General features: G+C 30.6%; 2 protein-coding genes across 2 annotated transcripts; one reads left to right on the top strand and one right to left on the bottom strand.

Annotated features, from left to right (window-relative positions):
* Nucleotides 1-27: 27 nt before the first annotated feature.
* LOC123007399 (ras-related protein Rab-8A-like) lies at nucleotides 28-2,488 on the bottom strand. Its single transcript, XM_044402685.1, has 5 exons — nucleotides 2,353-2,488; nucleotides 2,095-2,294; nucleotides 1,952-2,038; nucleotides 1,791-1,904; nucleotides 28-1,743 (listed from the first exon to the last, which is right to left on the bottom strand). The coding sequence occupies exons 1-5, from the start codon at nucleotides 2,474-2,476 to the stop codon at nucleotides 1,651-1,653; spliced, it is 618 nt and encodes a 205-aa protein (XP_044258620.1). The 5' UTR covers nucleotides 2,477-2,488; the 3' UTR covers nucleotides 28-1,650.
* A 2,120-nt stretch (nucleotides 2,489-4,608) lies between these two features.
* Nucleotides 4,609-13,368, top strand: LOC123007024. The gene is made up of 6 exons (XM_044402029.1): nucleotides 4,609-4,813; nucleotides 4,993-5,261; nucleotides 7,061-7,641; nucleotides 12,172-12,701; nucleotides 12,755-12,974; nucleotides 13,025-13,368. The coding sequence occupies exons 1-6, from the start codon at nucleotides 4,774-4,776 to the stop codon at nucleotides 13,083-13,085; spliced, it is 1,701 nt and encodes a 566-aa protein (XP_044257964.1). The 5' UTR covers nucleotides 4,609-4,773; the 3' UTR covers nucleotides 13,086-13,368.
* The last annotated feature ends 1,399 nt before the right edge of the window (nucleotides 13,369-14,767 follow it).

The following is a 14,767-nucleotide window of genomic DNA, read 5'->3' as shown; positions in this document are numbered from 1 at the left end:
CAAGCTTCGCAACTATGCATATTACTGAGCAACTTCTTTTCAAAGTGTTCCAGAAAGATCTCTCATTTTTATACAATTCGAAAGTTTTAAATACATAAAAATATGTAAAAGTCCATCTCGCCCAGACTTATCCTATAAAAAATTAAAAATCGATCGCTATACTAGATATTTCTGGAACACCTGTGAAGAATATAGTAACAACTTATAGTAGATTTTAGTACATATATTAAGCATCAGTCTTACTAAAAAAGAAACATTTAGTTGAGTATTTCAAACTTTTCGTGTTTGAAGAAAAGTGATATTTATCATTTGTGCGTTTCTATTTCAAACTAAGATTCTGCACTAAAAAAATCAGCACGGTTAATCAGATAACAATAACAGTTATTGCTTTGTCCTAATAAAAACAAGTACGAGTATATTAAAAAAATTATAAATCGGCAGATTTGTGTATATGGGGAGGGTTGCTATTCGCACTGATGCTATCAAATAAATATTTGATAAATCTTTGGAAGAATTTCTAACAATGATATTTTTCTCCATCGAAAACGTCTAACAATTAAGAAACTAATTAATGAATCCATACGAGAAGTCGTTAACTCTGGAATAAGTTGTACAATTTTTCGGAATTAATCGAAATTGCGTCGAATTATTTGGAATTATCAAAATTATCTGATAATTTTTTTGAAAATTGCTTAGAACTATTGATTTAAGATACATTATTGGAATTACTGGAATTTCGTCGAAATTTTTTTGGATTTACTAGAATTTTTTAAAAATTACTGGAATTATTTTTGGAATTATCGGAGATAATTGGAATGAATTTGGAATTACAGGAATTAATTTGGATTTATAGGAATTCCTGCAATTTCGGTGGACAATTTTCCGGAATACAACAAGTCCATTGAAAGTATATTTTAACTTTATATCAAAAACATAATCATACAAAGATCAGCTTTTACCATAAAAAAAATTTCGCTGTCTGTGCATTTTAATTTTTCAGATTTTTTCACACATTTTGTGTAAAAATTTCTATTCTGCACGCGAAAAATGGCGTATTTTTTTAAATTAAATAAAAGTGTCAGTCAATATATAATTCGTAAAAATACATTTTGAAACGGAACGTTAGAAATAATACAATTTTTTTTTCAACCACCTAACATAAATTAACTAATATTTATTACAACAAACAGGAGAAAAAATATGAAAAAATTCACATGACTATTAGTTTTTGATATTAAGTTAAAATATACTTTTGGTAGACTCACCCTGTATACTGGTTGTCAGAAAAAAATATTGGAAGACATCGGGGGGTGGTCCCATAGCTCAAAATAAGAAGAAAAATCCCTAGAAATTTGTATGGAAATGAAAAAAAAAATTGTGCAAAACTCAAAAACAACATTAGTTTTCTCAAAAAATAAATAGTTTGGTTCCATATTTTATTTTGTTCACCTGATATAACTATAAGCTCCCTTTTTTGCTTATTTTGACGTAGGGAACCACACCCCCCGAAATCTATCATTGTTTTTTTCGGACACCTTGTATAGTCTATATCTTACATTTTAATAGTTTTGAGCGTGTGTTTACGTACATTTTTAAAGCTTTACTTACAGTTACCACATACTTATTTGATAGCTCATTGACAGTCTTGAATTAACATGCTGAACATGCACGAATTTGAAGCTCAGTTTTGGGTTTAAGAAGATCAGAATTGTCTTCTTTGATTGGTTCATTTAAAGCATAACCCTGTAAGAATGTTTTAGATTAGGGGAAACCCTGTCATAATGGCTCACTTTTTGTTCCCGTTTCTCACGAATTTTCCTAGCTAAAGTCATAAAAGACGCTTCAATGTTAACATTGTCCTTGCAGGAGACTTCAAAATGAGTTAAATCGAAATGTTCCGCAATCTGGAAAAGATGATTAATTTGGTTTGTTTGTTGTTGGTGGTGTTTACCTTTTGTCCACTTTCACTGTCAACGATTCTGTCTGGTGATTCACATTTATTTCCAGCCAAGACGGTGATTACATGAGGGGAAGCGTTCTACAATGCCAATAAACTAAACTTGTTTAAAAAAAAAAAAGGGAAAAATTCGGTACCTCTTCTATATTTTGAAGCCAATATGTTATATGATTGAAAGATTCTAAATTAGTGACGTCATATAAAAGTAAAATTCCCATTGCGCCTCGATAATAGGCTGTTGTGAGGGTTCGAAATCTCTCCTGACCGGCTGTGTCCCAAATTTGCAGTTTAATTGGGACGCCATCAAGATTAACAATTTTTTGTTTAAAATCTATGCCTGGAATGTGATTTATTATTTAATGAACTTTCACAATCAATCGCGAATTAATTATTACCTATAGTGGATATGTATGTATCGTAATATCTTTCATCACAGAAACGATGCACTATACATGTTTTACCAACATTCGAATCACCTAAAACTAGGATTTTATAAGTAGCCGCGAAATCTAGCGCCATTTTTTATTATCGATTACATATTGCTATATCTACACCTGATGCGCAACAATTGATTTTTAATCACAAGCACGCAAGCGCACATTTTCGCCCTCGCTGTATAATAATGTGAAATTTCACCAATTTTATGTTTTTAATTAAATTTTAATGTTAAATGTACTCTTTTTGAGTTAAAAATCAACTTTGACTTACAAATCAAGAATGAGTTGGCAATACTGAACACCGGTGTTGCTAGCTCTTTAACAGCAGTGTTGCCAGTCCAAAAAAAATAAAATTCACCCTGTTCTGTGAAATAGTTACAAAAAGCAAAAAAAAAATAAAATAAAAAATCTTAAAAAAATTATAGAAAGTTTTATACAAAGAGCTTTATCTTCTTGTTCTTGCTTTATTTTATAAGGAGTGATTGTTTTTTGTTTTTTTTTTTGTGTTTAGGTTTCATATTAAGTGTTTTCATGCTAATTATTTAAAAAAATATACAAAAAATCAATAACAAAAAGATAAAGCCTTTTGTGTTTTGTGTCAATATTTTTTTAATTTTTTTAAATTAGTTTTTTTTAGGTTTTAGTTTTTTTTTTCTTTTTCCTTATTACCAGAAAAAAGATGTGTGCTATTTAAAACATCATAAATGTCACTATAATTCAAAATATAGCATTAAAAAAATAAAATCGACCTGTTCGAGGATTTTTTTGAAAAAACTGTAGAATTATTCTGGTCCCAGAAAAATTTTACAATTTTACGTTTTTAATTAAATTTTAATGTTAAATGTACTCTTTTTGAGTTAAAAATCAACTTTGACTTAAAAATCAAGAATGAGTTGGCAATACTGAATACCGATGTTTCTAGCTCTTTAACAACAGTGTTGCCAACCCCGAAAAAAATAAAATTCACCCTGTTCCGTGAAATAGTTACGAAAAAGCAAAAAAAAAAATATATTTTAGGCCTAATTCTGTGGTTTTTTGGCTTGTTTTTAACGAAATCTTGCAAAATTAGAGCTGAAAAACCTTTGAGAAATGTAAAAATAATTTAATTTTTGACGTAATAATTTTTTTATTTTGTTTTAGCGAAATCTCGAAAAAAGCCTGAGATTTTAGTACAAAAATGTGCTTAAAAATATTTTTGACCAAATTTTGTGGTTTCTAGGCTTGTTTTTGTCTTAATTAAAAAAAAAAAAACAGTTAAATCGGATGAAATCAACAAACTAATATTAATTTCGATTATTTTTGTAATTTTTAGGCGTTTGGACAAGATTTTGCAAATAAAATCGAATAATCAATGAATACCAATTTCGATTTAATTTTGTAATTTTTAGCCTGTTTAAATAAAATATTTAATTTCTTTATTTTTATGTTAAAAAAGCGCAAAATAGCCTCTTTTTTGTTGAATTTTTAACGAAATTTTGCCAAATAATTATGTTTCTATCTGAAAAATGTACCTACTAAAGCATTCGAGCAAGGCAAAAGTAAATTATCTTATCTTTGTTTAATAAAATTTAGTAAAAAACAAATATGCAGAACTATTTTTAACCAATTTGGTGTTTTTTTAAAGAAATTTTGACCAAATAATCGAGTTTTTGGAGAAAGGTGGAGAATGCTCGACAAGATATTTTTGACATAATTTCTTTAATTAATAATTGAAAAAATAGTGTGTTAATTTTTTGTTGTAACTGCAGACTTTTTCATTTTTAAAAAATCACCTGATATTAAAATTTTGACAAAAATTTTCACCACTAGCAGGAAAATCACCATATCTAGTGAAATTTTACAAGGCCTGGCAACACTGGTCAACAGCTTTCGAGCGTACAGCCTAGTATATTTTTTGTTTTTAAGGTTGGTGACCGTTGGAAGATAATTGCCTTCAATAAGTTTACCAATTTCCGAATTTTTGGTGTCAAATATCAAAAAACATTTGGAATTCATTTCCAGATTACGCACAATGACAAATGTCAGTTTCTTATTTTTTTTAGAAGCAGTATAAAAAACACAAACTTGAAAAAAAAAACTTGTATTTTAACATACTATTTTATTAATTCACTTAAAAATTATAATAATCTAGGTAATTAAAAAATTCAATATTTAACAAAGAATAGAGTGCAGACAACCCAAAATACACCTGATGTTGCCGGGTTGCGTTGTGTTTGCTATTCTTCCGCCTAACATGACTTGGGGTACGTCTGTGGGATCATCTGATGTTGACTGTTGTGTTTCAAAGGCCATGTAGTGTCGTAAATGTGAACCAAATGTTTAATTTCCCTTGTTTTAAGTTGTGTTTAGTGCTTGTTCGTTTTATTTCAATGTAATATAATGTGGAAATGTCACAAGTGCGGAAAACCCGTATATTTTGGTAAGCTTAACCATTGAATTGACCATTTGCCCCTTCTGCAGCCCCCAGCATGATAACCCCCCAAAATTCAGTCGCTAGTGCAATCAAGTGTGCTTGTTTATAATGTCACACCTCCACATGCAAGAATGTCAAACCGACTTGAAATTCAAGGTTAAATAGCTTTAAAATTGGCATTGCAGCGGAAAGAAAGCAGTCTCTGGGATATAATTGGCATCCGGAGTGTTTGCGGTGTGAAGAATGTGGCAAGAGGTTAAATCCGGGCCAGCACGCGGAGCACAAAGGAGTCCCTTACTGTCATGTGCCTTGTTATGGGGCCCTCTTCGGGCCCCAGCTGTTCGGACACGGGACCAGAGTGGAGTCCCACAAGAGTTTCGGCCTACAGAAAGACTTCCCCAAAATCGGAAACGGGCCTTCGCTACCCAGGACCCAACTGGAGGCAAAACTAAAGGTGGGAATTCCCGGTTTATAGTGTATTACACGCAAAGTGGGAAATATGTCATTACTCAATAGTATATTACAATCGAGGTCGGTAAACATGTGTCAAACAAGTTAGAGTTCATAGAAACCAAGAAGGATATCGATAGGCGGAGCCAATGCGTACTTGGTGTAGTGGGGAAACTTGATCAGTGGCGTAACACTATGATAAAAAGGGAATTGTAGAGTTGCATTTTTTTTCGTATATTCATTGACAGAGATATTAAATATAAAAAAATCATACGATGATCCACGATTATTTCAAATATACGGTGATATGAATTTGTGTATAAATAAAATACGAACAAACAGTAACAAATAGATTCGTTTATTAAAAATGTAAACATATTAAAAAACAATTTTTGTATCATAATTGATTTTAATTAATTTTTCAAAGTTAACATTTCTAAGATGCCCCTGTTAATAAGTAGGTATATTAAACATTTTTTAGTGATGTTTTGTTTTCATACCTAGTCAATAAGATGTAAGAAGATGAACCCTCAATTTTTTACAAAAATTGTTGTTATGGGTTTAAATCAGAATTACAGGCGATTAATTTTTTATATAACTGATGGGCCTTAGTAATTTCAAATTGTCACTTTATACTCGTAAGTCAAAATGGAATTTTTTACTATAAAACTAATAAAATATATTTACTATTCTTATGCAAAGATATACTACATTTTGATAACTATTTTAAAATTAAAATTTTTTTTTTTTCATTATACTACAATATAATGTATTATGTAATAAAAAATATAGGTACGTACGTCTGCAGCTCAACTTGTGCACTGCAAATAGTGATTAAAGACTTGTGGTTTGGAAATGGACTTTATTTTTATAATAATTTGAACCTTGTTGAATAATTGCCTTAAAAATGTTATTTATTAATAAAGTAATAAAATTTTTTTTTATTACAGTATATGAATTGTTTGTTTTCTTCAAATAAATAAGTTCGAATACACGCCACTGCTCTCAGCTGATTTCAGAACTCCCCTATACAGGGTGTTTACGGTCTTGGGGTTGAAATTTAAATGAGATGATTGATATTCACGGTAGAAGAAAACTAATGCACTATATAAAATACAAATTCACGTTATATGCGTTATAATTCATTTTATACTATTTGTTTGAGAACTGCTGCTTCGGCTGCAACAATGGCCATTAGTATCATTACCTTGTGTTTCACCGTAAATCAAAATCACGACAACCAATTTATTATTTTAATATTTGTCATTCATGTTCATAAATTTGGAAAAAAATTAAGAAAAACGAATCAAACCTGTTGGAAACCATTTCGCTACAAGAGATTAAACAGAATATCTTCGAATTTTGATAAAAACTAAAGCAAAAACAGATCAAATGATGACAGTGTCAAAACTATGAAGTGACTTTTCTCTTTCATTGTCATGGATACAATTGTTTTATTTGTTGCAACAATACAATATTATCTGGACAAGGAAATAATTCCAGTGACCCTCAAACCGTGTACCAATATTTTGGAATTAATAATAACAATTGTGTTAGTTTTTTTCTCGGTTACAGTATTTCTGTATTCTTCTATTACTAGGTCAATTTTCAACTCCAAGACTGTAAACACCCTGTATTTATGAATGGATTCGTCAGCGACGAGTTTTCGTCTCTGCGCATCCCTTCCATCGATATCCTTTTTGGTTTCTATGAACTCTATTTCTTGACGAAGGGATGTAATGACAAATTTCCCGACCTTCAAACGGTTAAGAATTGTCATATGACATTTTTAAAAATTTGTAGGCGTACAACCAGTTCTTCGAAGGGAAGAGTGGAGAAGTTCGCAGTCGGGAAGTCAACGGTCGGTTGATTTTGGAAGGCTCGTTGAGGATACACTGGGGGGTGCAAGGGGTCATCCATTTGAAGGAAAACGACGACCAGAGAACGGTGGTCACCGTCAGGAAACGAAATTCATATCGAATGTCCGCAAGTACGGATAATGATTCAGATGATGATGTACAAAGCCTCTCACGTGATACCAGTTATAACGATATTTCTACATGTTCAGATGTTTCAACTAGTTTAGATATTAGTTTAAAGTCAGATACTGGGATTGAAAGTGGGGTTTCCACTGATACAAGTACAGCCGAGAATAGTCCAATAACACCCCCTTTGGAGATTTTACCGAAAAGTGTAACATTGCCATCGAAATTAGATGTTAAAAATTTGGAATGGGATGAATTGGATGAGTTGTTACAAGTGGAGAGAAAATTTGATGAGTCTGATAAGTTATATCAAACAATGCCTGTGCCACTGCCATCACAGTCTAGCACTGATACGAGTTCTTCCACACAAAGCAATGATAGCAGTACAAAAACAGAAAGGTAAAGTAGGAACGAAAAAATCCATTATTTCATTTTTTTCAATCAAAGTGACCTATGACTTTGAAATTAAGTTGGTAACACTGAATTAGTTGTGATATCAAATTGTGTCACTTGACGGCTGTGCCAGTGCTCGCCCGTCGGAAATGAATGACAGTTGACAATAAAAAAGTGACATTTGAAATTGATAGTTTCTGCTTCCAAATTAATTTCAGTAGGACACTTCGTTTTTTTTTTTTGATAAAAAACGAGTTTTCTCAAATTTTCGAATTAAAATAAAAAAAAAATAGTTGGCAGCACCGAATTACTGGTGATATCAGATTGCGGCCATGCCAGTGGCCGCCCGTCGGAATTGAATGACAAATGACCATAAAAAAGTGACGTTTGAAATTGATAGTTTCTGTTGCCAACTTAATAACTTAATCAGTCATAGCAACTTTTTATAAAAAACGAGTTTTTTCAAATTTTCTCGTTAAAATAAAAAAAAACAATTTCCAAAATATAAATTATAAAAAGTTAAGTTGGCAACACCGAATTACTGGTGATATAAGATTGTGACAAGAGACGGTCATGCCAGTCGGAAACGAATGACAATTGACTAAAAAATTACGTTTGAAATTGATAATTTGTGTTGTCAACTTAATTTCAGTCACAGGACAATAAAAAAAAACGGTTTTCTCAAATTTCATTACAACAAAAAAGAAAAAACAATTTCAAAAGAAAAATAATGAATACAAAGAATTAACTCGAGTGAAGCAAACTAAATATATATTCTAGTCGTTTATACTCAAAAAATAAAATCTTCTGTGCAGTAAGAGTTTTATTTATCATTTATAATTATTGTGTTGTGTTTTCTGCAGAAGTGAATTTTTTTATGCATCAGTTTTAAATACTATAAAAAAGTTAAATAGTCCTAACTCAGTACTCAATGAGTTTTTTTCCTTTTCCACACTAAAACGATAAAATTGATTACTCTTTATTTTTTTGAACATGTTGAATTTTTGACAAGAGCAAATACCATGTTTTCAAATAAATTTCCGATCCGAATTAAGTTGGCAACACCGAATTATTGATGATATCAAATCAGGTCACTTGACGGCCATGCCAGCGGCCGCCCGTCGGAAATGAATGACAATTGACTATGAAAAAGTGACGTTTGAAATTGATGATTTCTGTTGCCAACTTAATTACAGTCATAGGACACTTCGATTTTTTTGATGAAAATCTGTTTTCTCATTTTGTTAACGCATCCAAGTGGAAAAAATACATTGAAATAAATAAAAGAAAAAGAATGGACACAAAGAAATAATTCGAGTATATTAAATTTATTCCACATACTGTATATTTTAGTGGTTTATCTTGTTGAGTTGTCTGCAGAAGTGAGTTTTTCACTCAAATGCGGTCTGATCTTTAACATAAGAGAAAGAGCAGTGTAAACGAGTTTAAAAAACTGTAAAAAAAAACAATCTTGAAATTATTAATCGATAGAAAAAATTATTTTACCCGTAAGGAGAGTTCGTGGTTAAGAGCAAAATCTAAATATTTAAATTGTAAAGGTTTTATGACATTCCCAACAAAAATCAAGTATATGGCTCTGTTCTTTAAATCGAAAAAATACCATTTTAGATTGCATGTTACAGTAGCCAGGTTCTCGGCCTGAAAAAAAATCTTAAATCTTACGTATTGTTTATGATTTAGTCATAAATAATACTTCATTTTCCAATTGTTGGCCAAAAATACCCGCAAGGCCTACAAATCCAGCAGTGAAACATGTTAAACCCAGTCTTAGGTAATACTCTCTGTAGAAAGAACCCTAAAATTATATTTATATCATTTTAATATTAATCAAATGTCATAATTTTACTACCGACAACATAAATAGCAAAATACTCATGAAACAAAGTCCAGAATTTATAATAACAATTAGAAACAAGCTGCCGACTTCTTTTGCAATTTTCTCGTGCAAAAAGCTAAAACCGACTATTTATAATTTGTATCACAAGAAGTATTAATTTACGTGATGATACTGGCATGTCTTTGAATACAATTAACTAGTTGCTTGCGAACACTTTTTTGATATGTTTCACTATAAAATAAATTTTCTTCATCTGAATTTATTTTCTCCACCCAACTTTTCACTAACATAATTTGATATTTGATATGTTCGATACCATAGATGGTTTGCATGGGATGTACGATGGCGATGTAACCCATAATCGGGAACGTTGACTTATAAATGATTTTTAGAATCAAACTATACTTTGGAAAAAAATCATCAAAAAATTGATAGGCGAAAAAAATTTCATTCTCATGATGCAAAAACTGCACGTAAGTTGTTCCACAAATGACGGACAATGAAATAGTGGCCACAGTATAACCAACTGTTATTTTGGCGGATCTTTTAACCGATTGGTAAACTTTACGTTCGATGTTTTCGGTATTCCAAATTTTTGTATAGTCTGGGAAATTGTCAATCAATTTAGGGTTTATAAGTAATATGAAAGCACTAGATGTTGGCTAAAATATCACCAAGTGATAAACTGTAATCATTTAGTTTACTTACATAAATGAGGCCGAAGAAAATTGGTGCTTTTAGTGCAAATTCTTCGATGTTGGGTTTAAAAAGTGTTGAGAAAATTTCAATCAATAAAATACTACCATGGATTAGTACCAGTAAAGTTAATACAGTTTTAGCGATTTTTGTGTGAAAAACATCACTTGAGAGACGTTTTACAATGGCCAAAATGTCGCTATTAGCAATTTTGAGCTGTTTTTTCTTATTAACAGTTTTATTTTTCATTTCTGCTTCCGAACACAGCATGTAATGAGTATAATTATTTTAGCCTAGCCAAAATTGTCTAGTCATTTCCTTAAGCTATCAAGTAAATGAGCGATTATAATAGTAACATTTTTAAACTAAATTGATTATAATTGTATTATACAAAGTGGTTATAAATAATTTTCATCTAGCCAGCTGTGAATTTTCCATGTAAAATGCCGCTTTACGAAAATAGGGGTACCTACTTGTTTTAACTCAAAAGTAAAAATCGCCGTTTACCAAGCGTATAGACTACAATTATAAACTTGTTTTCTTCCAATGTATACATTATTATCAATTATTATTGGAAATTAGTTGAAATAATAAAAGTCTAATTAACAACAATTTATTATTAATTAATAAGTGACACTAATGACAGAACTAGAGCTTTCAAAAAAAGTATAGCGGCACAAATAAAGTTACATACAAAAAAATTCCAAAGCTGGCTAGATGAAAATCATTTATAACCACTCTGTGTAAATTTTGTATAAATCTACAAATTTCTCAACAAATCACCAAAGATTGTTTATCTAATTAATTTAGTTTTTTATTACTATTGTTATTTTCATGTAATGACCGTTTGTGTTATGGATTTTTCATTGATTCATTCACTGAATTATCGAAGGTTGAAAATAATAAGGTGGGTTATTATATTAAGTATCGTTAATTTGTTTTTGGTGTCTAATTTGTTTTGTCATAATCTAGAGAAAAGTTTTAGAAATCTTGCGTCGCAACAAACGATTCTGTAACGAGTCTTTCATATTAGTTTTTTTTTTGTGTTTTTTTTTTGCATTTTTTGTGCTATTTTCTGGGATGTTATTCATTCAAGAAATCGTTTAAAATTAAAATTTTAATACGAGCCGCGTAGCGACGAGTTGAGGAACAAACAATGCTATAATGTCTACTTTCTGCTTTTTATTTTGTTTTTTGAGATTTTACTATTAAAGAAAATTATTAATTAAGAAGATATCAAACGAGAGTTTCAAATTCCGATACGAGCCACGTAGCGGCGAGTTGAGGAACAAACGATTCTGTAACAGGTCTTTTACACTCCTTTTTTGTCTGTTTTGAGCTTTTTTGGGATTTTATTATTAATTAAGAAGCAATCGTTTAAAATTACGATACGAGCGGCGTAGCGACGAGTTAAGGAACAAACAATTCTATGAGTTTTTTGTACAATTTTTCTTGTCTACTTTTCGCTTTTTATTCTGTTTTTTGGGATTTTACTAATAAAGAAAATAATTATCTAAGAAGATTTCCATTCAAGCCAGAGTTTAAAATTTCGATTCGAGCCACGTAGCGGCGAGTTGATTGAGGAACAAACGACTCTGTAACGAGTCTTTTACACTGCTTTTTTTTACTATTTTCATCTTTTTATGCTGTTTTTTGGGATATTATTATTAATTAGATATCCATTCAAGCAAGAGCTTGCAATTTCTATACGAGCTGCGTAGCGACTAGTTGAGGAACAAACAACGCTATAATAAGTCTTTTGTACTATTTTTTCTCCTTTTTATTCTGTTTTTTGCGATTTTACTATTAAAGAAAATTATTAATTAAGAAGACATCCATTCAAGCGAGATACGAACCACGTAGCGGCGAGTTGAGGCACAAATATTTCTACTAGTTTTCTATACAATTTTTTTGTTTATTTTGCAATTTTTATGCTGTTTTTTGAGCTTTGATAATGAATTAATGAAAAAATACTTTTGCAGTTATGCTGAAGACAGCAGTGCCGCCACCTTGGACAGCGAAACAATGAAAAACCCCGTCGCAAACGGCTCCGCCCCCGACGAGCTTTCCCCGTTAAAAAAGCCAATCAGTAAAGATGATACTTGGCTTGAGACCAGCAACCATTTAAATAGATCAATGTCGGGTCCGGATTGTTTGGGACGAGTCCGGGATCCACATTCCCCGGAATTTGATAGATCCTCAGACATATCAACAATGTCGGAAGCTTTAGGCGATGTTGTTATTCGTCGACCTGCGAAAACTGGCTCAACAGCAATCAGACGAAGACCAGGCAAAAGATTGTCACGGAGTAAAGTGAAAAGAAGATGTTCAATAAATGGTCATTTTTACGACCGTGAAACTAGTTTTTTTACACCACCACATGGGAGTCAGATGAGTGTTTGGGTGACGTCGCTAGTCAATACGCAAGAAGTTATCAATTTAATGCTAGATAAATATAAAGTTGATAGTGATGGGAGTAATTTTGCGTTGTTTGTTGTTCGAGATAATGGCGGTGAGTAACTCGTGTTGTTTAATTTATGATTTTTTGTTTTTTTTTTTTCTCAGAGCAAAGACGGCTAAAGGAGGATGAATATCCACTACTGACACGTGTTTTATTAGGGCCTCATGAAGATGTCTCCAAATTGTTTTTAATGGATAGTCACAATACTCCCGAAGTTAGTAGTGAAGTAGCACAATTCTTAAATCTGTCATTAGCTGAATGTCGGGCTATTTTAAATCAGTATTACTCCCAAGAAGAGAAGGAAGTTGCGAGACTTAAAGACAAGTATTTGATGTAAACATATTTGTATTTTGATTTATTTCTTGTTTTTGTAGGTACCAAGAAATGCGACGGAGGATGCTATATCGAATGGATGAGTTAAGATCTAGTTTATAATTTCTCTCAAGCTAGCTCTCTTTTTAATATTATAAAATCTCCACTTAATTTCCCACTATTTTATGTATCATCGTGTGTTTTATATATTTGTTATACTTTTTAAACGCCTATTGTTGCTTTTAGTTCTTTCATTTCCTTAAATTCACATTAATTTAGTGTCTTGCAATTTTTAATAAAAACTAATAAAATATTCATCAGGTCTATATTTATGTAATAAAAGTAAATCTAAACATAAATGTAATATGAAGACTGTAATAAAACAATAAATAAAAATGATTCAATCAAAAAATATTTGCGAGTGATTTATTTCAGGCCTTTACAACTTTTTATACGCTCGCAGTCACAATGACCAAAAAATTACCTATGGACACAAAAAGTTGAGGAAAAAAAACAAAAAATCGTTTAGATTTTGGAAAAATCGGTAGTTAAGGTTGGATTTACAAAAATATTTTAAGATCAAAAAATGATACATTCTTGGAAAAGCTTTGGGGAGTGTGTAAAAATCTTAAAAAAATCTCCTGTCTTATTTTTTTTGAGCTATGATGAATTATGAATTTTACTTAGCTGGCAACGTAATGTAGCAGCAAAAATAATGACAGTAGCGAACAATTAAGGTTTATTTTATTTATCCAATGTTGTCAGATATAATTTTAGGTAGTTTACACCTTAACTTTTTTTAAATAAAAAATTAATTGTCGCAAGTCTTACACAAATAAATTTTTACTGTTAAAAATGAAATTCTCTGTTTTAGAAAAAGTAACAAATTAACATAAACCAAAATTATAAAATTATGTCGTCAATTTTGAAGCTTAATTAATAGTTTCAAAACTTTGGTTTACAGAATTTTGTAATTATTTTTTTTGTAATTTTTTAGTAAATTTACTGTACGAAACTAACGAGCTTATCCGTCATTTTTTGATCATAGTAACAAAAAGTTGTGCAGTAAATTACCTGAGGACACAAAAAATTATTTTATGATTTTTTTCTACAAAAAAACGTTTTTTACCAAAAAAAACTCTAAAGATTTTACTAAAACAGAGCAGAAAATCGCTAAATTAGGACTACAATATGTGTTTGTCTATGAAATTAAGTCTGAAAAAATTTATTTTCATAAATGTAGTTAGCTTTTTAGCGGAAAATTCACAGATTTTGCAAAAACAAGGCGAAGAATTGTAAAATTAACTCTTACAATGAATTATTTTCTATGAAATCAGGGACATTTTTCAGTCAGAACCACAAAATTTTTAAATGTTTTGCCAAATGTATTAACAATTTTAGAATCAGTATCAGTATTATTATTATTATTATTATTATTTTCAGAGTTGTAACCACAATTACGGCGGTTTTTTAATTTCTAAAAAAATTACCAGATATCGTAAAATTTCACCAGGCCTGGCTACTAAGTAAGAAAATTCAGGCCACAAAAAGTTGAGCAAAAATTACTTGCGTACACCTAAAATTAGTTTTACGTTTTTGTCTACAAATTTAAAACTTTTTTGACCACGAAATGCGAAATATTTTACTAAAACATTGAAGAAAATCACCAAATTAGGTCTACAATGTGTTAATGTCTATGAAAATTAAATCTGAAATGAACTATTTTGATTAATTTAGCTAGCTTTTCAGCGGAAAACTCAAATTTTGCCAAAATAAAATTAAATCAAATCAAAGCGTTTTTCAGA

Source organism: Tribolium madens, unplaced genomic scaffold (genome assembly GCF_015345945.1).
Source record: "Tribolium madens isolate multiple individuals breed KSU strain unplaced genomic scaffold, Tmad_KSU_1.1 Scaffold_3;HRSCAF=73;Tcas5.2_LG2, whole genome shotgun sequence".
NCBI lineage: Eukaryota > Metazoa > Arthropoda > Insecta > Coleoptera > Tenebrionidae > Tribolium > Tribolium madens.
Note: the sequence above shows the minus strand (reverse complement) of the source record. Positions and strands in the feature narration are given on the sequence as shown.